We start from the raw sequence: 26,397 nt of genomic DNA, 5'->3' as shown, positions 1-26,397 counted from the left end.
GGGTAAATTTATTATCGCCGGAATCCATATCGGTATTATTTTAATTGTTATTATTATTATTAAAAATAAAAGGAAGATTTAGGGAGATTCCGGTTACATCCGAATAATTTTATAATATAAAACGGTTTAATCGAGCAAAATTTAATTCCAAAACAATTGCAATATCCGCGTCGTGATTTTCCAAATTTTTAAAATATTGGTTTATTGTTTTTATCCGCGTTTTCTTTTATAATATAATTATTAAATTGGTAAAAAGTTTAATATTATTCGGTATATATTCCAACGTAAATTTGGTGGTGGTTTGGGCGGAGGATTTATTTTTTTGGCATTTTTTAGGAATTATAATAATAAAGGAACGTAATTGTAATAATTGTTACGGTTTTTGGCGAATTAAAGCAATTATTGTAATTATTATTATAATAAAATTAATTAATCTGCCCCGGACCTAACCGGGTAGGGGATATTTTTGCAATACAGGGGCGCTAATTATAATTTACTTTTATTACGATTGGGTTAATACCTGTTTGGGTGGATAAAATATAAACAGTTTTATTCAATTAAAAATGCTTTAATTAGGTTTCCTAACGAATATATTTACAGTATTTGGTAAAACAATTTTGCGATTGTAACAATTATTACATTTGTTAATTAAAAATTGAACGTTAATTTAATTGTTACAATTTTTTATTAATCGTTACAAAAAAAATGTGGCGGTCGGGAAAAAGGTTTTTGTTGTAAAAAAAAAACAAAAACTAATAAAAATAAAAAAGAAATATTTATAACTGGGTTTACGTATGGGGTTTTCTGTTAATAAAATAAAATTAAAGTGGAAAGGCCAAAATTCCCGGAGTTTAACCGTAATAATTGTTACAATTCGCAATATCGAACCTTTTTATTTTTAATCGGGGCGCCGTTACGCCGTACCAACTTATATATAATCCAAATTTTTAATTTACGTAACAATTGTTATTATCCAGCATTTGGTCGTTTTATTTAGGCCGTTAATTGGGGATTTTGGTATTTAACAACTATATATTTTGCGCTATTTAATCCTCCCCTTTTAATTAATCCAATTCGGCGTCGCTTTTTTTGTCGCTTAACCCTTTCGTAATCCAGGGTACGTTATTTAATTTAATTAGGATTAAACTTTAATCGCCCTTTAGCTTTTGGGTTATAAATTTATAGGCGTTCCTATATTGGATATTTTTGTAACCGTTAACGTTAACCAGCATTTTAACCTATAATTATAATACCGTTTAATTCGTTCGTCGGCGTTTATTAATTTGTTTTCCCGAATAATTGTTAATTATATCCATCGTTTCCTGAAATATTACCGTGCTTTAATTCCGCCGCCTTTTTTTTAATTATTTGTGCAAATAAAAGGCGTGATTTCGTATCCTATTTTCGTATATTATTGGGAATTAAATAACGAAATAATTGCTATATTGTTTAAACTATTTAATTAATTATAAATTTGGAATATTTTCCAGCAAATCGTTTTTCGTCCATTCCCGGTTATAGGAATGGACAAGTTTTTTAACGATAGTAAAAACTATTGGTTTAAATAACATTAACTGGGATAATAGGTCGTATAACCGCCGCGGGTTTGGGAAAAAAATAATTATTGTAAAATAAATACCCCATTTATCCAATTGTTTAAATATATAACTTTTTTTGGAATTTTTTTTGGGTATTTTAATTGGTTGTTTTTTAAAGCGTAATGCGGATAAAACTCCAATTTGGTGCACGCAAGCGTTGCAACAGTTTTTAAATTAATTTATTGTAAAAAATGGATTCGTTTCCTATATAAAATCCAATATAATTCGTCGAAAATATTTAACGTTGGCGAAAATTTGCATATTTGGCACCTTTTTTTTTAATTTTTTCCTATTAATTATATTTTATTACGTCCAATAGGGCGGAATACGTAATTTAAATATACTTAAAAGGCCGGTTTGTGGTAATTCCGACGCTTTTACCCGGTTATTGTCGTTTAAATTAAATTTAGCGATACGTAAAAAGCTAATAAAAAACAACCGCGTTTATAAATACGTTGAAAAATTTAAATAGGTAATTTGTAAATTTTGAGCGTTTTTTTGTAATATTACGGGTTATTTGGTTAATTTGGTTAATAATTTTGGTTTAATTGGTTTATATTTAACGATAAACCCCTGCGTATCGAAATACCAATAAAACGCAAAAAATATACGGTTCCTTTACGGTGAAGCCCGCGTACGGTTCGTTCAAATTTTTATTATAGGTTTACGGGGTCGTTTAATATTAACGCGCCGTATTATATTATACGTTCTATATTAGGTATATCCATACCCATACCCAAAAATAAAATGGAAAATATAATACAAATTTTAAAATCCGGTTTGGAAAATTCTGCATAAATTTTAATTTTATCGATTTTAGGTGTAAATACATTATACCGGATAATTATATCGGTTGCGTTTCGTTTAATAAATTTCCTAAATACGAGGTTTATTATTAGGAATTAACGCGTTTAAATAATACGGTTTTTTGGCGTCCATATATATAATAATTTCAAAATACGGGTGGCGGATAATAGTATAATATTCTTTATTAGGAATAGGAGGCGCCGGTAATCGTTAATAAAGGTTTTGCGTTCCAAATATTGTATTATAATTATAATTTCGGGTCGGTCGAAAGGCGTTTTAACGAAACGTATTATCCTTTTATAATACAGTTGGTCGAAAACGTAAATTTTAATTTTTGCTGTAAAAATTGCGGTGCATTCGAATATAAATACGGTTGCTAATATAATTACCCGAACCAAACGCAGCATAAAAAACAATTTTTTAAAATCTTTCCACTGTAAAATTATATAAAATTTATTAATAATAAATAAAACGATATATTGGTGGAATATAAAATTTCGAAAAAGTTTAAAAAATCGGTAACTGGTAATTTATTCTGGGTTTAAAAAAATATGCGTATATTTATAAACGGTTTGCGGATTCCAAAAAAAATTATATTAAATAAAATTGATTTTGGTAATAAAAACCGTATATTTATATTTACGTTTAAAATGGATTAATCGATTAATTTGGGGTTCGCGGCGGGATAACGTTATATATTGCGTAATTGTTTTTACTTTAATTTGTTTAATGGGATTATTTGGATAATGGTAGTATTATTGCGAATAACCGAAATAATTTGCAATATTATATTTTTCCCGTACCCGGTTTTTACCAATAAAATAATATTTTTTATATTATATAAAACCCGGTATATATATTGCATTTGGTTATAATGTGGGATTCGTGCAGGAATATTGGGGGGTTTATAAAAATTTAAAAACCATATAACAGTTAAAAAAACGAATTCATATTATAAATTTAAATTATTAAAAATTTTGGTTTTAACGTATAATTCCGGGAAAATAGATACGTCGGAAAAGGTATTTACCGCCGCGTATGCGGGATTGGGACCGCGAAAAATTGCGTTAATTTGGTGGGAAAACGAAGTATATATGGGCGTATTTCCGGATATTATATATATATAATTTAAATACGGATATATGAAAAATTGCGGAAATAATAGTTTTTTTAATAAATAGATATATAACGTATTATATAATATATATTTTATACGAATTGTAAAATTAATGGTTTTGCGTTATTTATATCAAAATTAATATGTAAAAATTCCTTTCGTTTTTGCGATTTTCCCTATATAAATTTTAACGGATTATAATCGTTATTGGTAAAATGCGAAATAGGTATCGATAATATTTATAGGTGGATATATAATATATTAAATAAAATTTGCTTTATACGGATTATATAATAAATAATTTTACGATATTTGGATTAAAATTTATATATAAAATTTTTTTTCGTTTTTGCGATTTTTTATATATAAATTTTAACGGATTATAATCGTTATTATTAAAATGCGAAATGGGTATCGATGGTATTTTTGGGTTAATAATAGGGATACCGTTATAAACGGATAAAAAACGGGTTATATCCAATTTTTAATTGGTATACCGGGTGCAAAAAATTTTGGATTAATGAAAAAAACCTACCAATTCCTATTTTTAACGATATTTTTTTTCGATATTTTGCGTGGTTATGGAATAATAAGGGAGTGTCGGTCGCAAAAAGGCCAAAAATACCGTTATAAACGGCGAAAATCGACAAATTGTTTTTAAACCTGAACCAAAACGTTTTTTGGATGGACCCACAGGTACATTGCAAAACCGCAATTGAGCCACGAAATGGAGCGAAGCGAACGGAGTGGATCAATTGTGGAGCTTTGGGCTTCAGGGATGAGCCCTGATACTATTTCAAAAACGCGTTATTTGCGGTGCGTTGTCGCGTTGAAGTAGGTGGGTTGTGTTGAGGATGCTAGAAATTGCTAACAAAACAGGTGTCCACTTCAGGTGCATGTCCACTTGTGGGTCACTCACTGTAGGTCTATAGGTGGGGCATAATTGACACATCGATCCGGAGTCGCGTCAGCTGGGCACGTGCAAGCGGCGCTACACGATGACGATGTTTAGGATCATCGAAGCCTAGGAACGCATTGGGGTTGGCTCGGGCCAAATCCGAGCCTCTGTATTTCCAAGTCCAAATGCATCGAAATGCTCGGGGGAATGTGCCCGGTCCATCGAGCCTCCGTCAGTCCATAGGGACGACGAAGGCCGACCGAGACCGCGACCGAGTTCCCAGTGTAGATGGCAGCGGTCCTAGAACCCTGGACACGACGACGAGCAACTGCACAACGAAGCATATGCATCAGTCTCATTGCAGGAGTGGCCGCCAGGAGCGGAGGTGCACCATAACCGTCAACGAGTCCTTCTCCCGCGACGAGGTACTTCTCAACTTGGACCTTTTCGACAATGGCATCAAGCCCGGCAGCCTCATGGCCATCGAGGTGCCGCCTGAAAAATCGGGTCACGCCAGCCTGCGGAAGATGCCCACTCAGGACCACCTCGACAAGGATGACAGCTCGATGGACGCATCGCAGAGCGGTAGCAGCACCACCACTGACAGACGCTATTTGTTCATCGTCAAGGACATGTCTAAGGACATGAAGCTGCGCCACCCCAAAGTAGAGCTGTATGTCGCCAAGCATGTCGCCGAGGCATTCGGCATGAAAAAGGGTGGCCATGTCTACCTGATTCCAGAGGATGCCAATAACCCATCAATAGAGGCTTCGCACGTGGAACTGTCGTTTAGAGACCAGTACCTCTCGCGAGCCGACATGTGGCGTATGGCCGTCGGGGAGTTGTCCGAGCGAACCGTATACCAGGGACAGGTCATATACTTCCTGGGAACCTGCAAGGCTCAGGTCTCGGCTGTCTTTGTAGAAGGGCGCAAAGTACGCTCAGCCTTCTTCGGCCGACACACGAGGCCCATATATCGCAGCGAGTCGGCCCGCTATATACTCTTCATACAGATGTCACGCGAGATGTGGGATTTTGACTCTGACGGATCTGGCGAGATCATGTTCAACAAGGTGGTCAATGGCTTCTTGCCTGCTCTCTTCAAGAAGTGGATGGCGCTGAAGCTAAAGCATCTGGTCAGCATTGTGCTCTTTGCTCGGGTCGAGTACGACACCGGCATATCCACCGAATTTTCCGAGACGGCTCTGCAAGATTCCTACTTTACTGGCACCCAAAAGTCTGGAAGCAAGCGCCCATACAAGGACTTTTATCGTGTGGTAGTTAGCGAAAAGACCAGTGTCGAATGGACGAGCATTCTGTATCATCTCAAACGAGAATTTGGAATTTTCCGGCGAGACATCAGTCTTCATCATCAACAGGCGTTGAATCCGATACAGAGTGTATCAGAAGAAGGGGCTACGAAACAGCCGTACCACAGGCAAATCAGAGCCGAATCCTCACTCGCGACCCACGGGAACTTCTTGGAGGCCATCAATCTCGCGTCAACCGTATATTCCCATGACTACATCGACAGAGACTTGATGAGAACGGGAATTTCTGTTGTTGTCATCAGCCCCGGTGCTGGTGTTTTCGAAGTAGACTACGAGGAGCTCCGAAGAACAACCGAGGCCCTTGTTGGAAATGGGATAGGCATTGACCTGATCTGCGTGCCCAAGATCCCGCTACACTCAGTGCCACTTTTCCGCTACAAAAAAATGCCAGAAAAGGGGAGACGCCACTCGGAAAAGATCAAGTCACATTTTCACGACGGCAGCACGCCCAAATATCATACGCCTGCTATCGGCAGCTACACCAGTGCCCTTGGATCCTCTCTCTCGCCGACCAAAAATATGAGCGTCCCTCCTCGTGGGGAACATTCCTTGATTTCCCATGCCAGCAACGACGAATGGAGCTACGCTTTACCGCAGTGGCTGCACGTATCTTACTGGACCGGCAACTCCGATGAAGCGCTCTCATATCAGGGCATAGCACTCTCAGCCTCGGACAATACGTGTCAGGATTCGCAGGATGAGTTTGCCATCAGGTGCAGGATGTACGATCTTCAGATGCGAAGCGTGCTGGAAACGAACGAGATCGAGACAACGCCGCTTCACGCTGATCCGTCGTTTCCACGCAAGCTCATTCAGCCACTGCCTCTTACAAAGTTTAGACGTTACGACGTGGACGGCTTTACATTGATACCAAACTTGCGCCACACGGGCGGCCTAGTTGATCACGTATCCGGCTTTCAAAAGTTTGCGCCAGACAAGCATGCGAAACCAGGGGAAAAGACTATCTGGCGGCATCTTCAGGAATATGACGACACCAAAGCACACCTCCCAGCTTCTAGACGTCACTCGGGCTTTCGACCGCGGGACAATGGGGATAACGTGCGGATGCATGGGGTCGAAAGCGGCAGCTACCTTGGGGCATCTATGGTCTCCGAGAGGCGTGTATCAGTTGGTCATCATCAATCACCACATCCCAGCGTAAGCTCAAGGTCATCATCGGGCAAGACTCCGAAATTTATGCGACAAATAAGCCTTGGTCAGCGAGGGTTTGGCATTGCCGCACCCAAGGTCGCCGTGGCAGAGGTTCAGGTTGAGAACGTCGCTGCAGCAACATCGATGGCGGCTGTATCTGGAAGCCGCAGTCCGCTGCCGGTGCGGATGACGCCAGTCAAGTCAAACTCACAAGCTTCTCAATCGCCCCAGGCACTGACTGCAATTCGCGACTCACCAATAGCTGAAAGGGCTCAAGAGTCTAGCCGCTCCGCTAGACTCGCCCCAAGTCGACCTATACATATCAGGAACAATGTCCAATCCTCAGACTCGACACTGTTTACCACGGTTGGAACGATGATTTCATCTTCCGTCATTCGTCACGCAGGAGCAGGCACCGACGCACCAGAGATCAAGTATTCCAACGCGTTAAGGGCAGAGGATGCCCAAAAGGTTGGCATCTCGAAACTTCGAGCTGGGGAATTGCCGGACCAACAAGCCACTTTGTCCCCCAGTGCAGCCGTGTCGCCCTGGCTTACAGTCCTCAATCCTTGCAACCCCGAGGCGAACAAGGTTGATGAGACGAACCTCTATAGCCGCTGGCAGCACGTCTTTCCACGACCATCCGAAATGAAAGTTATGAAATGGAAGTCGTTATGCACTCCTGCTGCTGTTCCCTTGACCACGGAACATTTCCCTACCCAAGCTCAGTTCGATTCGGAATACCAAAGGCAGCCGTACAACGTGTCTCAGGAGCTGGACGATGAGCTGGTAGAAGAGCCAAAAACCCGAGAAGAGCTACTCAAAGAGCTGATCAGCCTCCGTTTCTCCCAAGGCTTCCAAGTCGTCGTCGGCCAAGCAGTCGCCAAAGCGTTTGGTCAGAAACAAATGAAGGTAGCAGACATCTTATCGAGGGATCATAGTGCTGAGGATGGAACTAGTATCTTCCTCTCTGTGGGTAACACTATTCACCAGCTGTCCTGTGTCAATGGAACCGAGGTTGAGGTCAATATTTTCACCCGCAAGCCAGCTTTGCAAGCTTCCAGCATGGAGCAACCTAAAGTGTATAACCCTGCGATCCGCACAATCATGGATGAGGACTATGTCTCCAGAGAGATCGACATTGCGACCCCCAAGCCGGAGCGGAATTGGAACTACATAGACTCATATCTTGCTGGCCATGACCTTGAGCTGTCCGAAAGCTTTCGATTCTGGAGAGCTCGCTTTGTCTTGATCCCAATTGTCAACAGAACCTCACTCGACCCGGTTGCGGGAGAGAAGGAAGAAGAAACTCGCATCGAAGGCATTCGACGACTGGGTAAACTATGGCAAAAGCATCGCTACATACCACCCTCGGATCGACGATTCCAGGATCTCGGGCCTCGACATAGAAAGGATCCCAACCCTTTGGACATTGTCTACAAGACGGACGATCCATCTGTAGTCATTGCTGCCGAGCTGGAAACCTTGCCTTTACTAGAGGGACTGGAAGCGGGACACCGCCGGGCACAGCTTGTAACCAACAAGCACCAATTCCGCAAATCTAGCCTCAATTTGGCACAGCTGGCTGAGGCTATTCAACAGCCTGTTGAGAATGGCGGAGTGCGGATGCAGAACCGCAGATGGCATCTCCGCTTACACTACAACTGCTTCATTGGCTCCGACATGATTGATTGGATGTTGGATAATTTTGAGGACCTGGACAGCAGAGAAGAGGCGGAAGCCCTTGGAAACGTGCTGATGATCTCGGATGAGGACAAGCAAAAGGATAAGGAAAAAGAAAAAGATCGAGAAAAGGACAAAGACAAGGAGAAAGAAGGCAATACCCGGAGAGAATCCGGTATTTTTGTTCACGTTGAGAAGCGACATCGCTTCAAAGACGGGCAGTACTTCTACCAGATCAGCAGCGAATTTGCCAAGCCGCAGCCCAGCACTTGGTTCAACCAGAGGTGGCGGGAAGCCTCTGTACCTTCCACCCCGGTCTCGGAGCAGCCGCCTCGAGAAAGTATCAGAAATAGCATCTCTCACACCCTGAGCAGCGAAGAGGAGTCGCTTACTTCTGGCGCGACAACGCCGACGGCCCCAATCTTACCCTCTGGAGGCAATAAGCCACGGGTAATTCTCAGCAAGGTCATGAAGTACGATGTCGATCACCGCAAGAGATCTTACCGGCCGGAACGTATTGATCTTCACTACGATCGCTTGCATAACCCCGACAACTGTTACCACTTGCGTATCGACTGGATGAACGTCACTGCAAAGCTGATTGAGGATGCCGTCGAGGGTTGGGCTAGGGAGGCGAGCCTATACGGTATGCGGCTGGTCGAGGTTCCTATTGCTGAGGCATGCACCATCAGCGATGTTAACCCGTTCAGAAAGCCGTATACTATCAAGCTTGCAGTGCCGCCTCCTGACAGGCAGCCTGTCACTTTCTATGACCCGACATCTTTCTCACCGCTAGGTCAACCAGCCAGGCTATTTTATCAAAAAGCCATTCTGCGCAAATTCGACTTTGTGCTCGACATGGAGTCGGCATCCAGCTTCCCCAGTAATGTGGACGTGACTTATTCGTGGGGGAAGCCCGACTTCAAGTACACGCAGTACATTCATCGCTCGGGGATCCTCCTGGCCGAGATTACCGACGAGGGAGACTTCATCATCCTCGCGAACCGACTGTACAGCAATCGGGCACAGGCCGCACGCGACAAGGAGATGCGCAAGGAAGAAGAGCAACAGCAGCACAAACACAGGCAGTGTGGTGGTGGCGTTGGCGGTAACGGTGGACTGCCTGGACACAGCCACGTCGCTGACCTCACGCCGCTATCTTCTCCCCTTTTCAGGGCCGTCAACACGACAGGGTCTCCAAAGACGGCCGGCCAGTGCGGCGCGGGAGCAAGCAGCCATGGCAACACTGCTGCCCTCGGCGGAGAACACAACGTACACTCTGCGCTGATAAAGTTTTCCCTGGACGAGCCCAACTCAATCAGACTCGAGATGGAAAAGTTTTGCCACGATCCGGTCGCGCTCGAGGCTTTCTACAGCGAGATGCTGGAGAAGGCACCGGGACCGCAGCCTGCGTCGTCAATCATGGCGCCGACGATAATATCCCAAAGCGGGTCAGGCACCGGTCCGGTTGCGGATCACAACATCCCGAATTTCCCATCTGGAGGGCTACCACAGGGGCTGCTGTCGTCTTCGGTGGCGGGGGATTCGTTAGCTGTTATTCCTAGCCCGGTCCAGCAGAGAGTGCAGAGCCCGGCTGTGCTGGCGGCGTCGCAGTTGCTGAGGCGGGGAAGTGTACAGTACTGAGGGGCCGTTATAATGCATGTATAATAGATGGTATCTGCCTTACGTAGGCGTTCATCCTTTTCTGCTGCTAGTGCGCCTGGTGATCTATGGAGATTTGACGCGAGGTAACGTTGACGTAGTAATATACATTCAAGGTGTACGTCACCCCCTGCCTTGAATACTGACGCAAGGTCGGTGGCTTAGATATGTGCGGTCACTCAGCTGAAGATTTTTACTGGGCGATGTCAATCTCACCGTGTAGGGGGCTAATGTGACCTTGCAGTAGTGTGATCAACTGTGCAGCAAGGTACCTTGGCTAGCTACGTTGAAAGTATCAAGCAATGACGGTGGAACTTTGGGTTGCTTGGCGCAAAAACAAGACTTTTTAATCGCGCGATCAGCCGGCTTGGCTCCTTGGCGTAGAAACCGCCGACTACTTAACAATTTACTTACAATTTACGCACTCGACCAATTGGGTGGGGCCACGAGGGGTTGCTTTTTTTTTTCTTTTTTCTCGGTCTCGACAAAACACCGCATTGTCGTGATACTCTTTTTTTATCAAAAAAAAAAAAAAAAAAAAAAAAAAAAAAAAAAAAAAAAAAAAAAAAAAAAAAACTAGTTTGGTATGCTTTCCAACAAGCCTAAGAGACAGTGTTTAGCTTGCAACAAATGCGCCCCTATGCCCTGGAACAACATCCGACGGACAGCTACCCCGCGACGTCATCGATGCTGGTGTGGAAGCGTCAATGGGGCAGACAAGCCGGCGCTAACGCGTAATTAAGCATCACAGAGTAAAACTCCAGTTGACTCGAAACTTGACGGTCTTCTCGTGGCTTTCTTTTGCCTCAAGTGCCTATGTTCCTGGGTAGGGAAGGTACATGTGTAGATAAATGATGGAAGCGGATAAGTAAATCAACAACAGGGCATACTACATGTCCCTAAAAAGTTTCTGTGGCATGATGAATGACTGAATGAATTTTTTTTCCTGGGATGGAATGACCTCACTGGCTGGCTGCGGTCGGTGAGAACCGACACGTCCTCGCTCAGTTTAGCGCCTTTTAATTCCAACGGTTGGCCTATCCTTGTCTAGAGAACCCACTCACTTGCAGAAAAAAGGGAGGCAGCACATGGCTCCATCCATGGTAGTAATTAAAGTAACAAGACCGTGCTTTTGTTTAAATTCAGATTGCATCTCCAGGCGTGTGGAAACAGACAAGGACTGGTATGGATCTCCTCTCTTTCTCTCTCTCCCTCCCTCTTTTGATGCTGGGCACGGGCTCTTTTTCCGAGGTTAGGAGGACTGACTGTCCAAAGATCTTTGCATTCTCTTCCCCATTTCTTATTCTTATTCTTTGAATCTTTGACTTTTAATGTTTGCTCCCCTATTGTGATTTTAGGTCGCAAAGATTTGATACGACCTACCTTTTTTTTTTTTTTTTTTTTTTTTTTTTTTTCTTGTCTGGACATGGTAATGTTTAGTTACAATACAACTTCACTCGGCGAGATTTGACACGCCCGCGCCGCGTTCATCTATCAGTGACAGAGTCTCGACCAAGTCCAAGTCCAAGTGAGTACGTGCTTTCCGTCCCGACATCCGATGCTACAAAACCAGCTGCAGGCCACACCTCGCACTAGAAACTAACCTTGATCCGATAGACTGCCGAATCACAGCCAGGAGCCTTTTAGCCGCTTCCACGTTTCTCAAGTCACTGCTGAGTAGACGTTGGGCATTCTTTCCAGTCATCCGCCATGTCGTCGCAATGTAGGTTTCTGTCAAGCTCATTCTTGCATTCTACCAATCTTGGCTTGCATTTACATCTATCTGCCGTCCATTGAGAGACATCTCATCAGATCCTCTCAGCTTGGGCAGCTAGCGAGCCGGTTACCCTGCTTCATCCTATCAACGGACAGGGTACCCTGCTGCTTTTCCAAACTCAATTGACTGAATTCAGTCACCATCTCGGCAATCCCCGCATCCCTTACACTATAATCATTTTTCAACCTTCCATCTTTGGCTAACAATGACGATAGTTAATCACTTCAAGATCAAGCGAGCAGCCAACGCGCTCAGCAGAAAGGGGTCTGACTCGTCGTTCAATCCATTCGCGCACATACAATGGCGCAAGGAGAGAAGTCAAACCTTCCCGGTCGATGTCGAGCGTGGCGAGGGCGCAGGTGGTGGTCGCGCCCAAGGAGACGACGGCCAAGACGATATCGATCACTCGCCCTTAGTACATGTCAGCACGGCGCCAGTCTCCGGCAGGGGACACAACGAGAGGGCTACTGATCAAGAGTCCACCAGCGCCGCGGCCACTGCTACTGATTCCGAGAAGCAGTCACGGGAGCCCCCTGACGCCAGTCGAGATGGCAACAAGCCCTCGGTAGGTCTGTCGCCAGAATCTGCAGAGAACGGACTGCGCCAAAGACGACTGGAGCCCAAACTTGACACGACGGTGGCCGGCCTTGCGCCCTCTAGCAGCGGGGCAGGAACTGTAAGCGATGCCGACGACGGAAAGCAGAAGAAGGGGTCTCGATTTATCAAACACATCGAGCCCAAGGAACCTTTTACCTTCGCCAACCAGCTGCAACGCACTTTTCTTAACTCGTGGATTAATATTTTACTGGTTGCCGCTCCTGCCGGTATAGCACTACACTTTACCAGCGTCAGCCCTATCGCAATCTTCGTCGTCAATTTTATTGCTATTATCCCCTTGGCATCAATGTTGGGCTTTGCCACAGAGGAGATAGCGCTTAGGACAGGAGAGACACTTGGAGGTTTGATCAATGCAACTTTCGGAAATGCCGTTGAGCTTATAGTGGCCGTCATTGCGCTCATGCAAGGAGAGGTCGTCATTGTGCAGACGTCCCTCATCGGCAGTATCCTGTCAAATTTGCTCTTGGTCCTCGGCATGTGCTTCTTCTTTGGTGGTCTGCGGAGGAGAGAGCAATTTTTCAACGAGACGGTTGCACAAACTGCGGCAAGTCTCCTCGCGCTAGCTGTTGCTGGTGTTATTGTCCCGACCGTCTTTGACCGCGCCAGCAACACCCCAGATCATGACGTGGCGCAACTTTCCCGCGGAACTTCAATAATACTACTGTTTGTCTATGCAGGCTATCTCTTTTTCCAGCTACATACCCACCAGGAAGTGTTTGGTGAGGAAAGCCAAAAAGTTCCCGCAAAGCCGTTCCGGAGCCAGTCTCCGAATCCGGCCCGGAACGGAATTGCGGCTGGACTAGCCGGCCCTGGCCGCGGACTAATAGCGCAGTCCATTTCACCATCTAATGATCAAGGCAAAGAGAAGCTTTCACAAATGCTCAAAGAGCCGGGTAGGGCGGCGGCGGCGGCGGCGGCGGCGGAGGAAGAGGATGAAAGCGAGGAGCCGCAGCTGCACTTTTTCGTCGCCCTAGCCCTGCTAGCTGGTTGTACTGTCGTAATTGCGTTCTGTGCCGAGTTTCTCGTCGACAGCATCGACTACGTCACCACCCAGGGCGGCATTTCCAAAGAATTCCTCGGCCTAATCCTTCTGCCCATCGTCGGAAATGCAGCCGAGCACGCAACGGCCGTCACGGTTGCTATCAAGGACAAGATGGACCTGGCCATCGGTGTTGCCATCGGGTCGAGCATGCAGGTCGCTCTGTTTCTCATCCCGCTCCTTGTGGTCATTGGTTGGGGCAAGAACATGGACGCCATGGGCCTGAGCTTTGATATATTCCAGGTGGCTGTCATGTTTGTATCGGTCCTGTTGGTTAACTACCTGATCAGCGACGGCAAGAGCCATTGGCTGGAGGGGATGCTTCTCATGTGTCTCTACGCCATCATTGCCGTCTGTTCCTGGTGTAAGTCTCCTGAGCAAGTATTTCAAACGCGAGAAGACTCGTCTGACCCGATTTCAATTCACAGGGTATCCCACGCCGGGTCAGGAATAACCCAATAGCAACCCGACTTTGTCTCGGGCTGGTTAATGCCAAGAAGACGTGAAGATCTTTTGACGTATAAACGCTCGGTCTGCTTTCTCCGTGTCACATACTCGAGGATCTTTTTTAATGTACAAAAAAAAGTCTATTTTATTCTGAGAAATTGTCAGATAAATGAACAAGTCATCATCAGGCCGAGCTTCTATGTTGACAAAACTTTCTCAATAACATGCGATACTCTCTCCAAGATGACCAGACCGACATTATCCCGAATGTCAGAACAATGCCCTTCTCCCAAGGTTTCCAAAAATTTGGATAGAAGGACTACGTTTAGAAGAATCCCTAGCAAGTAACACTGCTGGACGCAAAAGCATTTCACGGATTGCTGACGTAGCTCTGCGCCCTCCTCAAATCCTCCACATCCCTCTCGGGCTCCTTGCTTCGGCCTTTCTCCAGGTCGACTGAGGACCCCTCGTGGTTCTGTGAGGCGGCGGCGGCGGCGGCGTCGTCGTCGTCGTCGTCTCCGGCATAGGCGTACTTGCTCCTCCTGCGGATGCGGGCGCCATAGCGCCAGAACAGGAACGGGATGGCGCAGCACGCGACGCTGATAAAGGCCAGCAGGGTCGAGGCCCACTGGTTCCCGAGGCGGTCGTACATTTGGGCGGTGAAGAGCACGACGGCAGCGCCCCAGAAGCTGCGGATAAAGGTCTTGGCCGCGAGGGCTGAGGCGGCCTGGTGCTGGTACGAGTCGACGAGGTAGTTGTTGGCCGAGTTGTAGAGGAAGATGAAGCCGAAGCCGACCGAGAAGCCGCCCATGGCCGGGCCGGCCCACGACAGCTCACTGTACGAGGTCCAGGCGAAAATGAAGAGCCCGATGGGGATGAACCAGCACGAGCACATCATGGGGATCAGTCGAACCTCAGCCGGCGGCTTGCTGTTGTACTTGCGCACCTGGTGCATGTAGTTCTTGTTCACCAGGGGAGCGCAGAAGGCGGATAGCAGGACCTGTGACGACATTTCCTGGGTGTTAGAGAAAAGGAGCCCTATGAGCAAATGCGTTCGGGATGGTGCTTACGCCAACGGCACAGGGAATAAACATGAGACCAGTGGTTCCTGCCGAGTAACCTTTCCCTCCCTGATAGATGATTGGAAACGCAACAAAGAACCTATATTTTGAGCCGGGTCAGCAAGAAGAATGATACGAAAGAACCTCTCCTGAGAACAAATTGGAATGCATGCCATCACTCACATGTATAGCAGCCCATACAAAACGCTCATGTAGATTGAAATGAGGAAAACAATGAGCTCGCCGAACAGCAGCTGGAAGGGCCGGATGAGAAAGATGGCTAGCCGCTCCGACGCCGGGCGGGTATCGAGGTCCTGCTCCGTAACATGGTCTTGTTCCCCAGTCTTCTTTTGGATCTGACGCGCACGGCGGGCAAGAATAGTCGGCGCGTACGTTTCGGGTACGGTAAAGGTGATGAGTACCCACACGACAAAGGAGACGATGAGCTGGATCCAGTACAGCCAGCGCCATCCTGTTGCGTCAGAGAGGTAGCCGCCAACTAAGGGACCAACTAGAGCAAGAGAATCGCAAGGTTAGCAATCAAACCAATTTTTCCCCTGGGGCGAACGGGGCGAGGCTTTGTCGGTAAGTGCGCTCACTAGCTGGGCCGATGAAGGGGGCTGCACTGAAAGCGGCCATAGGAACTCCGCGCTCCTCGTTGCGCCAAAGGTCGGCAAGGGTGCCTCCAACGAGTGTCATTGGTGCGGAGAAGGCGATGCCATCGATGGCCCGGCAGACGAGAAGGGTTTCGATGTTTTGGGCTACAGCGCAAGGGATGATGAAGATAACGGCGACAAGGAGAGTTGAACCGCTGTTTGTGAGGTGCATGGCATGTTAGTTGGGTGATCTCTAGGAAAATTTCGGGAATCGAGCATTGCACAAAATCACTTACTAGATGATCTGCCTGCCGTAAACCTCTGACAAGGGAGCAAATATCATAGGACCTGCGGGGAGAAAGTTTCCAAGTCAGTACAGTACAATAAGAGAAAACCTCGGGGTTGGGTTTCCTTTCCAGAACATGTCACACGGGAACTCACCAATACCAAACCCAACGACAAAGACCGTGATGCTAAGGAGCGCAACCTCCTCACTGACGCCAAACTCCTCCACGACGCCGGCAATGTCTGCGGTGATGACACTCGACGCGAATGCTACGACGAAGCAAGTGATGGCCACTACCATGGTCGCGTACCATTTGAAGGCTTTGGACCAGTTCTTGGGGTTCTCTGGATCGTCGGGAAGGAACGTGACCAGCTTGTAGCGGCGGCCGCTCCCGTCATTCTCGGGGGGGCCCTCAATCTCGCCCGACGGCGCCTCGGTTACGAACTCATCGATGTTGGCGCTCGAGTTGAGGGTGCGGTAGGGCAGCGTGACGACGGGCTGTGGGTCAAAGTCGATTCGCTTGGAGGAGTGGTCGTTCGCTGCGGGAGGAAGAGCTTCGCTTGTCGTGGTTGCATGGTCGACTCGATGAATGCTAGCCCCTGACTCTGCCGTGGGTTGGGCACTAGAGATGGCAGCCTGTGGTTGATTCAAGGTCTCTAAATTTTCTTGTGCTTGCCCTTTTTCGGGACTGCTCTTAAAATTGAGCCTTTCCTCCATTACGGAAAGTATGGATTAAGATTAATGTGCTGTATATATAAGTTTCTGATGCGAAGATAGGAATGAGAAGAGACTATTGACAGTCTTGAAGGCCAAGCCAAGGTGCTCTCAAGCAGTTTGACACAAGTCCACGGGCCCAGCAAAGCACACAAAAACATGCCACCCAGGTGTGCGGTTTCCGCCCTTTATAGTCAATAGGCCGGCTATGAACATATTATTCCATGAGAATGGCTTCATGTTGATGTGAACAAAAGAATGGGGCTGCATGGGTACCCTCGCCTCCGGGAATAAGGCGGCATGTAAAGAGCAAGGGTCCTGGGCTCCACCTTGCCGATAGCTTAGCGTGTTCTGATTCAGTGAGCTTCAGACTCGGCTTTCTTGGCCCTGACGGTGGCTACCACATCATGGCATCACCATGACTGAAGCATTGTTCGTCGAACTTTTTCTTCTAGAATGGTTCTGTTATTCATTGATTTGTCCTGCTCCGTAAGCCCTGTAAGAATTCTGTACCAAACTTCGGCTTCTCGGGTTTAGAGGCGCCACAAATTCGGTGTCGTAAAGAGCTGAAATCAAGAGCGCCGGCAGTTCCCGATTTAGGGCCCAAATAAGGTAGGGCTGCATCCGTTTTAGTCCAGGCCTGGTCAAATCTTCATTATTCAGCACCAGGTGGCAGGGATTGCGCCTTTTGTTCCTTCCGTTCGTCCGTGGACGACTATGACCCTCTCTAGCGTGTATGTCGTGTATTTGTTGGGGCGGTATCTTCCGCACTCACTCCTCATGTTGTGGGTTTTCTTAGATGAGGTTGGGTCATTTTTAAAGAAAATCCCCAAAAAAATAAAATAAAATCGTGCGGCGAACCCACCTCATACAATCCGTTTCATGCTTGCCCACTACCCTGATACTAGCGGTCCGGACCTTGTGCGGCATGCGGGAATAAATTTGAATCCTTGACTGAGCTAAGTGATACACCCTCGTGGCGAATTCGTGATACGCACCCACCGCAGGTCTCGTCTTTTAAGCCTGTTATATGAGGGTGACGTCCTGAACCTCAGCGTTTTTGAAGTAGCCCCTACGACGTGGCACTGAAAAGATGCCAATGCGCTCGAGGCATAGGCCAGGACCAGAGTACTTGGATATATCGGGCGCAAAATAACCCCCGGAAAGTAACGCGTTCTTGACAACCGCAGCTGCACGAGCTACTGCTGCTTTGGTCATCGGTCCTTTCCGGAGGACCAAGCCCACATCCAGATCCCACGCAGGAATCACATTGCCCTCTTCGTCCAGGACATGACCATCGATCTCCACCTCGTCTTCATGTGCCACATTAGCGCAGCGGATACCCCCGATGCGGAGAAAGTAGGCGTATATCGGCGAGTTGCCGGCGGACGAAGACTGCTCGGCTGCCCACTTGTCGCAATCCCACATGAAGACGGCTCGGGGGGTTTGTCCTGGCTCGGACTGCATAAACAGACGGTCGACCTCTGATGAGGGTTGAAAGCCCGACGATTGGGTACGCGATTTCAGCGCTGACCATGGCATCGGTCGAGTGCCAGCCGTATCTGCTGATACCTGGGGATCAATAAGCAGCGGCTCATGTGGCCACAATCCGGCTGAGACTGGAGGTGGTGCTGAGGGTAAAGGAAGCTGCACCGGAGGGGTTCTCGGCTTTGGCGGCGGTGGTATGAAATAATCCAGCAGTGGTTCATTCGCCGGCACAAAGCTATGGCCTGTATGTTTGCGGAATTTAGGGCTGATTTTGCCCAGTATCAGACGGCCGCTGGCCGTCAAGTACCAGAAGCGAGCACTGAGCTTGGGGAACTCGTTCACGCCGTCTATAGAGCTGCGGTATGACACATCATTGATCAGGAAAGATGGATCGATGTGCACGTGGCGTTGAGGCATCTCCACAGTGTCGACCCCTTTCGAGACCATGGAAACCCAGGACCAGGATGGCTGAAAGGACGACTCGCTCTTGAAGCTTTCGCTGCGGTCACTGTACGACTTGGTGACCATCCAGAGAAGCTTTGAAGCAAGGTCGGTTTTGTTCGCTGCCATAACCCCAGCAAAGCTTTCGCGACCCAGCTGCGCTTCAAACCAGGGCAACACTCCAGCTAATGCATGAAGTCTTCTTCCGTTATCGGGCATCTGGAGATGGGGGTACTGGCCCATGAACATCCTCCATATGAACTCGATTGGATGCCCCTGCACAATTTGCGGCACCCTCGAATAAGCAATCTCACTAGGATTGCTCAGGGGTTTATGGGGGACAGGAGAAGGGGTGCATTCGCAACATTTCCAAGACCGGCATTGAAATACCATCTCGGATGAATGGAAATGTACCGTCCTCCTTGCCATCATGCGCTGTACAAAACCCCACGCCGACAGTAAGTTTGGTGCTAGGGCCAGGTCTTGCCGAGAACGGCTGCGCTTGCACGATCTGGAGGTGGTTGGGTGATGCGCGCTGGGGCAACCAGGGCCCAGCCCGAAGCTGTCATGGCTCAGGCAGAGCATGCGCCTCATGTAGACAGAGAATTTCTGGTTTTTATGGGTCAAGACGATCTCGTGCGACATCATGTCCTGCTCTGCTCGATTAAAGGTGGGATTTGGCCGAGTGCTGTCTCTGTCCAGGTTGTAATCCTTCTCATCCGGTTGCGAAAGCTTCCGAGGGCCCAAAAACGACGCGCCAAAATCTTGGATTCTGGTAGGTGCAATATTAATGCAGGCGTTCATATAGATGTCTTGCAAGTGCTCGATGTGCCACTGTGGGATGTTAGGGTTAGCCTAGTGTTTTGTCGCACATGTCCCTTGCTTTTGCACTGCTCGAAAGAATGTGCCGGACGAGTCTTGTACCTACAGAGTAATCTGAGTCATCATCTTGGAGTACACAAAGAGTATCGATCCAAAGATACTTGATGCCTTGCTCGGATACAACGGCTACAGTATCCTTGAAGGCAGCGGGTAGATCAACCCAGCGAATGGATTTTGTAAAGGCTTTATGATTTTTCCAAGTCAAGTGCAGAGCCGACGTCGGCATCGGCGTGGACGATCGGAAGCCAGTATCATTCTTGGCGTTATGACAAGGCTTGGTGAGAATGGCGTAATCGCCCATGCTGCGATCGAAGCCGTCCAGAAGTCTGATTTTAGACCTGGGGTTTCCGCTCAGATCCAAGACGCGCCTGGGAACAAACGAGTTGCCAGATCCCCATTGCTGGCAGCGTGGGTGTGTTTCCTGGCATTCATGCAGCCAATGCTTAATCAGACGAGTCCGTCGATCGGTGCTAGGCTTGTTCGTTATGATTCTCCCGGGTCCGAACCATGGCAGTGGCACTGAACTTGGCCAAGAAGCTGTATGCGTCCGGGGGTTTACAAGGATGTTTGTCAGTTCAATCATACTTTGAAGCATAATCACAATCAGGACAGAACGGGATAGACCGACTGGACTTCTCATCGGTAAACAGTTCGAAGCAAAGCCGCATCTGAAAACGCGGTCGTTTCTTGTGAGTTGATACTGGCTGCAGTGGATCACGTGGTTTGTTGGCGACAACGTCGGCGCGAACCTCAAGAGGCCGGCCTGGGGTCCATTTGATGGCCACGAGGCAATTGGAGCCGAGGCTGCGCAGGAACTCATTCATCGGGCGGCCTTCGCGGCAGCCATCGGTGAGTATCTCGATGCTGCGAAAGATAGCATAGCAAATCTGGCAGCCGCTACCCTTGCCCTTGATCAGTAAAGAGTAAACGAATGTGAGCTCGACGGGCTCAACATCAGGGTTGAGGGCCTGTCCCGGTCTCTTGAATATACGGATGCCGGAGCAGGCCGGGCACTTCATGTTTTGCTGATGAAGTTTCCATCTAGCAGGTTTCAAAAGAGAAAAGAAAAAAGAAAAAAGGTCGGTACGTTGAAATGGCTGTGTTGATTGAACCAGGCCTAGATTTGGGATGGTAAGTCGCTAATTAGACTCCCGTATTTGCCGTATCGTACAAGTAATTAGCTACCTGCAGTGGTACACTCAAGCAAGCTCAGGTACTTTGGAGTTTAGCAGGCAACTAAAACACGATTACGTAACCAGACCTAAAATCCGTGCGTACGCCACCCAGAGCAAAATTCACAACGAAAACTCATATTTTATACAATTGACAGTCATGGGTCACGGATATAGTTTTTGTTTTTTGTTTTTTTTTTTTTTTGTTTTTTGGCTTTTTTACAAGGAGTACAGGTCTATCACAAAACACACGTGTTATAGATACCCTTACTTTGTGGTCGACATGATAGTTAGTACCTACACCACTACTTCCCCACAATTGCCCATTGCTCTAACACAAATTCACTGCGTCTCCCTCACCACCTTATCAACAGCCTTGGCAAAATAGTCAATGTTGCGCGAATTGAGTCCCGCCATGCTGATACGACCATTCTTGGTCATGTAGACGTGATAGTCGCTCCGGATCTTGAGGACCTGGGCCTCGGTCAGACCCGTGAAGCTGAACATGCCGATCTGGTCCGTAATGTGGTTCCATGTGCCGGGGGTGCCCAGCGCTTCGAGCTTCGCCCGCAGCTCCTTGCGCATAGTGATGATACGGCCCGACATGGTCCTCAGATTTTCCCTCCACTCAGCCATAAGCGCGGGGTCGTTGAGAACGATGCTGGCGACGCGAGCGCCGTAGATCGGCGGGTTCGAGATTTCGGAGCGCTGGAGGATGGCGAGTTGTGAGGCGACCCTCTTGGTCGTTTCGGCAGCCTGGGCTTCGGGCGCAGACACGTAGTGGAAGCAGCCCGCCCGCTCACCGTACAAGCCAAAGTTCTTGGCGAAAGACTGGGCAATGACAAGCTCGAATCCCTGTTCGACAAAGTAGCGAACGGCCCAGGCATCGCGGTCCAGATCGCCCGAAGCGAAGCCCTGGTAAGCGCAATCGAAGAAGGGGAAGTGCTTTTTGGCCTTCATGATCTCGGCAATCTCACGCCACTGGTCCTGCGTGGGGTCAACACCGGTGGGATTGTGTGCACAGGCGTGCAGAAGGATGATGGAGTGTTCTGCGGCATTGCTCAACGCAGCCTTCATGCCTTCGAAATCAAGTCCCTTGGTGCCCTTGTCAAAGTATGGGTACGTCGTCGTCGGCACTTGGACGTTGGAGAAGATTTGGTTGTGGTTTGCCCAGGTGGGGTTCGACAGGTACACGACCGAGTCGCCATAGACCTTGCGATAGAACTTCTGCAGGAAGAGGGCTCCGAGGTGCAGAGCTCCAGTGCCGGAGATGGTCTGCATAGATGTGACGCGACCTTTGGCGGGTGTGTCGGCGCCGAGCATCAGCTCGCAAGCCTTGCTGGTGAAGGAGGCCAGACCGGCGATCGGAAGATACTCATGGTTGGCACTGGGATCGTTGCGGATAATTTCATCAGCCTATATGTGTTTGTTGGTGCATCAATGTTGGTTAGCGCGCCTGTTCAAACTAGTTCTAGACTAGCAGGTATCCCGTGGTCGGAGGGGCTGAAAGCTGGCTGGTCGTGGGGTGATTGCAAGCATTCAGAGAAGTAGAGCCGGATCGTAGATTTGGACTGATTGAGGAGAGCGCATTACCTTCTTGACAACAGGAAGCACCCAGGGCTTTGCGTTGTCGTCCCGGTATGCACCAATTCCCTACAGAATGTGTGCGTTGGTTGTTAGCGACGTTGCTGTTTGTTCGCGCAGTTGGGCCCCAGCGTTATGAAAGCTCAAAATCGGGGTAACCCCACCAAGTCGACCTTGTCGGGGCTTTCATCGGCCCTGTAGGCTGCCATCAGCCCAAAGAGAGGGTCTTCTGGGGCTTGAGGAACGACATCGGCCGTGAAGATTGTGCTTGGTGATGCCATCATGTGGTTTGCAATATTCCGTATCCTCGAAACTGCGGTGGATTGGGATTGGGATGGGGATTGGGATGAGGAAGAGCTGATCTGCGGGGAGCTCGAAGAGGTGCCCCGTGTTCCTTTTGGAGACATATTTTAAGGGGCGTTGAGTAAACTTAGGTTGTTGCGTTGGCTCTGCGCGCAGCGAAGGTCGGAGCTCTAAAAACTCCGCCCAGAAAAATCAAACGCGCGCAAATCAACGGGGTCACAAATGTCAGCCTATCCGCCGGGATCAGGGAACGTATCCTTGAGCTGCTGAATGATGTGTCATAAAATGGACCGACACGGAAACCTGCTGTTTCAAGAAAACTTGTTGGTGGGCAACAGTGTGGTGACGCCGACAGAGGTTGAGAAAATAAAATATTTCTGTATTTGCAGAGTCTCCCAACAGGTAAGATACCCACGGGTATTTCTGAGTCCAATGCTGCGATATTATATAGATTCTCGGCTTGTGTCTAGTCATTGAGTTCAACCATGCATGTGAAGATTGGATCGTTTGCAGCACAAACGCTCCGGGTCAATTGGCGGGTTAGCATCACTACGGTAGTCAGCGAGCAGTAGCCCCAACTAGGCAGGTCTTGGAAAATACATTCCCGAATTCCGAGGCAGCTGAATCTCGTTACTTGATACCCCGGACACCCCCGCATACGTTACGAAGTACCACGACTCTAGAGCAGGCTGTGAGCCGGGCTGTTGTTCATGTTACGTCAGTAATCCACTATGGCCCAATGCAAAAAGCCTTTGGCCCGTTTTGTCACTGAGATACCAATTCATCTGGCCTGTCCACGGCTAAAAAAAAAAAAAAAAAAAAAAAAAACTGTCCCGGGCCAGATTTGACGGCTGAAAAATGGTATCAGTCATGTGTGCCTACATAGCTAGGTAGATTAGAATAAACGTGATTGTGACTTCAAAGTCGGTCAAGCCAGTGGAGGCCAGTTCTGATCTGCTGAGCAGTCCTCTCATGGGTATTACCAGCTTGGTATCCAGGAGGTACCTTGGTACCCTTGATTATTCGTAAGGAAAACTGATGGATTTGTGGGCCCATTACATTTCCTTTCCGCCTACATGCTACAGCCCCCGAAATGTGGATGGCCGCCTTCGGCTTATGTGCCTGACACCCCGATATGCGAAGCTTCAGCCTATTATTCGATGTCAGGTGCAAAGAAGGGGGCTATTTCCGTTCTTTCTTTTGTTCTATTTTCGGCGAATTTAGCATTTTTATCGGCCTATATTTATATCAACAGGTCCCATATTACTAGAAAAGCGCAGAGACCGCTTGCTGCAAAAAAGGTATACTTTGCGGTGCTTGCCCTTTGGGTGGCTTCCTTCAGCTGTTTGTTTCCGCCGCCCACGTTTTCTTCTGTATTCATGGAATCTTGAACGAGCTGCTCAATTCCTGCGGACTGTGTAGCCAGGTTGTTCACAAGCATAGTTTGTAGTTCGGATATTTCCAAGAGGGATTTCTCCGCCGACCTGTCGTTCGCAAAATGCAGATTAGCAAAATACCCAAAAAGACGGGCTGCTCGCGCTCAAAGACATACATGACTTTCTCAAGAGTACTCTCATAGTACTTCATCATATCCTGGCTGCCCTTTTCAAACATCTGCACTTCTTCCTCGGTTAGGTCTGGTGGTGGCGGTCCTCGCCTCTTCTCCTCGTCCTGCAACGGTATAGATGATGTTCCTAAAAGGGCAGGGTCGTTTAGGTTGCGATCGCCTAGGCCTGCCCCAAAGCTCGGCGTAGCGCCGGTGGCTCCGACATGCATAGGGGTAGGCCTGGCCTTTGCCAGCACGCTCCGGCTCTTCTCCACCTCGCGCGTCAAGCGCACCTCCATCATCGACTGCTGTGTCTCTACGCACTGCTGCAGTCTCTGTCGGAGAAAGTGTAGCACGCCATCCCGATGGCCGGCCATCTGCGCCTCCCTCGCCTCAGCCTCGTCCTGCTCCTTGCTTTTTTTGCTGCCCAGCATGCCACCCGCGCCGCTCTTACCACCTGATGCCCACGATCCGAGCACTCCCAGGCCGCTCGAGTGCTTTTTGCGAATTACGGCGAGTTCCGTCTCGTGGCGGAGCTGCTCGGCGTCGGCGAGCGTACGGATGGATGCGTTAAGTTCGCGCAGCATCTTTTTGGCGTTGGCATCGACCTCTTCGCGCTCCCGATCGGTCAACGCTTTTTGGTGCGGCTTCAACTTGCTGTGCAGTTGCAATTTGCGAGAGGGCGCTGTCGAGAGGTAGGCTTGGCGGACATCTTTAAGTTGAGTGTGCAGCAGATTGATGTGCGAGTTCTGTGGGCGCATTAGCTGCTGAACGGTCGTCAAGGCGGGACAGACGACAACGACAATCTACTTTGCGGAAGACTCTATGTAGCTGCTTTGAGAGCTTCTTACAATTCGATATGCTTCCTTCAGAAACTCGTCAAGCTGTTCCAAGCTGAAGCCCTTCTTTGTGGTAGACGCTTCCCGCTGTTTGAGCAGCCCGTCGAACGTGGGTGTAATGTTCGACATTTTGCAGCGTGGTGCGCCTCCAGTTTTCAGGCGCAAAGCTGCGTGCTACAAGTTCTTAGGGGGTGGTGACCGTCAAGTCTATTAATGCAGTTGGTATCTTCTGGCAGATGGGTAGGTATTGATATAAGACTAGTTAGTGTCGATGTGGTTGTATCAAGAGCTTAGGTGTTGCGTTGCAAATCCGTGGCTTGACCTTGTACATGGATGTGGCTTGAACCCCGCTGGACCCACTTCCTCCCCATACACGGTACGAACTTTTGTGTACTATACGGAAAGACAAAAGAGCTGCCAAGTAACTATTTCAAATTAAGCACAGAATTCAAATACGCCCAGACACCAAGCTATGATGTTGCTATAAGGTATTTGAGTTCAAGTCTCATAATCGGTCAAAGACTGACGATATTTATCAATTCTTATTTGTTTGTCTTTTTTATTTTTCGTTTGAAAACCTTTGTTCTACGCCATGTTCCTGATTTCTGGCGGCCCGTGTGAGATCAGAAGAATCTCGCAGAAACATGCAAGGGGTAATGGATCGACGAGAGACAAAGGGATCGCATTTCCATTGCCATTTTAGATATTTTCTAGTGACCCATTAGATGGATTGTAAGCTTTTCGATGTCCAAAACAGGTTCGCCAACACGCGAGCTTGTGGGTATGTTAATCCCCCCTGTCCCCTTCCGGATGCGAGGCTCGAGAGTCAAGCACATGGTATCGCCACCCTTGTGGTGCAGGTCTGGGCCCTTACTCATCGTCACCTACCTAGCTTCCTGAGCGGCTCGATAGCAGCCGGAGTGTTGGATCGAAAGTATACCAGTCCACATTTCGTCAGTCAGATCTAAAGTTTATTCACATCACGGACATCAACCTCGATATAGCTCCGGGAATAAGCAAGGAGCAAGTAATCTAACAAGATGTTAGATATCACTGTGCCAAACATACCTCGCCGAAAATATATCATGTCCCTAGCACTGGTTGGGCTCGTGTTTCAGTGCTGGCCGGCATGCGTTTGGTACATGGCCAAGATGACCCAACCCACCACATCTTCTTCATAAAACACCACCCTGACCATGTACAATCGTCGATACAGAAGGATCCACCAACACAGTAATCCACGCCGGCATCTGGCCTTGTTGGCTTGGGGCCACAGTGAAAAGGATATAAGTCTCTCGGGAATAAGCAGCGAGTATGCGGTCAAGTCCTTGAGGTCAACCCGGGCCATCGCGATGG

The 26,397-nt window shown here is 48.1% G+C and overlaps 6 protein-coding genes across 6 annotated transcripts; 2 read left to right on the top strand and 4 right to left on the bottom strand.

Moving 5' to 3' along the window:
* Positions 1-4,605: 4,605 nt before the first annotated feature.
* PpBr36_04645 (uncharacterized protein) lies at positions 4,606-10,230 on the top strand (the record flags this gene model as incomplete). Its single annotated transcript, XM_029891804.1, has 1 exon — positions 4,606-10,230. The coding sequence occupies one exon, from the start codon at positions 4,606-4,608 to the stop codon at positions 10,228-10,230; it is 5,625 nt and encodes a 1,874-aa protein (XP_029750538.1).
* A 2,000-nt stretch (positions 10,231-12,230) lies between these two features.
* Positions 12,231-14,136, top strand: PpBr36_04644 (uncharacterized protein; the record flags this gene model as incomplete). The annotated part of the gene is made up of 2 exons (XM_029891803.1): positions 12,231-14,046; positions 14,111-14,136. The coding sequence occupies 2 exons, from the start codon at positions 12,231-12,233 to the stop codon at positions 14,134-14,136; spliced, it is 1,842 nt and encodes a 613-aa protein (XP_029750500.1).
* Positions 14,137-14,499: 363 nt separating this feature from the next.
* On the bottom strand, positions 14,500-16,789 carry PpBr36_04643 (uncharacterized protein; the record flags this gene model as incomplete). Its single annotated transcript, XM_029891802.1, has 6 exons — positions 14,500-15,129; positions 15,200-15,290; positions 15,374-15,701; positions 15,790-16,001; positions 16,083-16,134; positions 16,228-16,789. The coding sequence occupies 6 exons, from the start codon at positions 16,787-16,789 to the stop codon at positions 14,500-14,502; spliced, it is 1,875 nt and encodes a 624-aa protein (XP_029750499.1).
* Positions 16,790-17,812: 1,023 nt separating this feature from the next.
* On the bottom strand, positions 17,813-20,616 carry PpBr36_04642 (uncharacterized protein; the record flags this gene model as incomplete). Its single annotated transcript, XM_029891801.1, has 3 exons — positions 17,813-19,549; positions 19,644-20,134; positions 20,199-20,616. The coding sequence occupies 3 exons, from the start codon at positions 20,614-20,616 to the stop codon at positions 17,813-17,815; spliced, it is 2,646 nt and encodes an 881-aa protein (XP_029750498.1).
* Positions 20,617-21,111: 495 nt separating this feature from the next.
* On the bottom strand, positions 21,112-22,760 carry PpBr36_04641 (uncharacterized protein; the record flags this gene model as incomplete). The annotated part of the gene is made up of 3 exons (XM_029891800.1): positions 21,112-22,185; positions 22,363-22,422; positions 22,518-22,760. The coding sequence occupies 3 exons, from the start codon at positions 22,758-22,760 to the stop codon at positions 21,112-21,114; spliced, it is 1,377 nt and encodes a 458-aa protein (XP_029749362.1).
* A 1,139-nt stretch (positions 22,761-23,899) lies between these two features.
* PpBr36_04640 (uncharacterized protein) lies at positions 23,900-25,170 on the bottom strand (the record flags this gene model as incomplete). Its single annotated transcript, XM_029891799.1, has 3 exons — positions 23,900-24,140; positions 24,209-24,951; positions 25,054-25,170. The coding sequence occupies 3 exons, from the start codon at positions 25,168-25,170 to the stop codon at positions 23,900-23,902; spliced, it is 1,101 nt and encodes a 366-aa protein (XP_029750496.1).
* Between the last annotated feature and the right edge of the window lie 1,227 nt (positions 25,171-26,397).

The sequence above is a fragment of the Pyricularia pennisetigena genome, chromosome 6 (genome assembly GCF_004337985.1).
Source record: "Pyricularia pennisetigena strain Br36 chromosome 6, whole genome shotgun sequence".
Classification (NCBI taxonomy): domain Eukaryota; kingdom Fungi; phylum Ascomycota; class Sordariomycetes; order Magnaporthales; family Pyriculariaceae; genus Pyricularia; species Pyricularia pennisetigena.
This window is presented reverse-complemented; position numbering and strand designations above follow the sequence as displayed.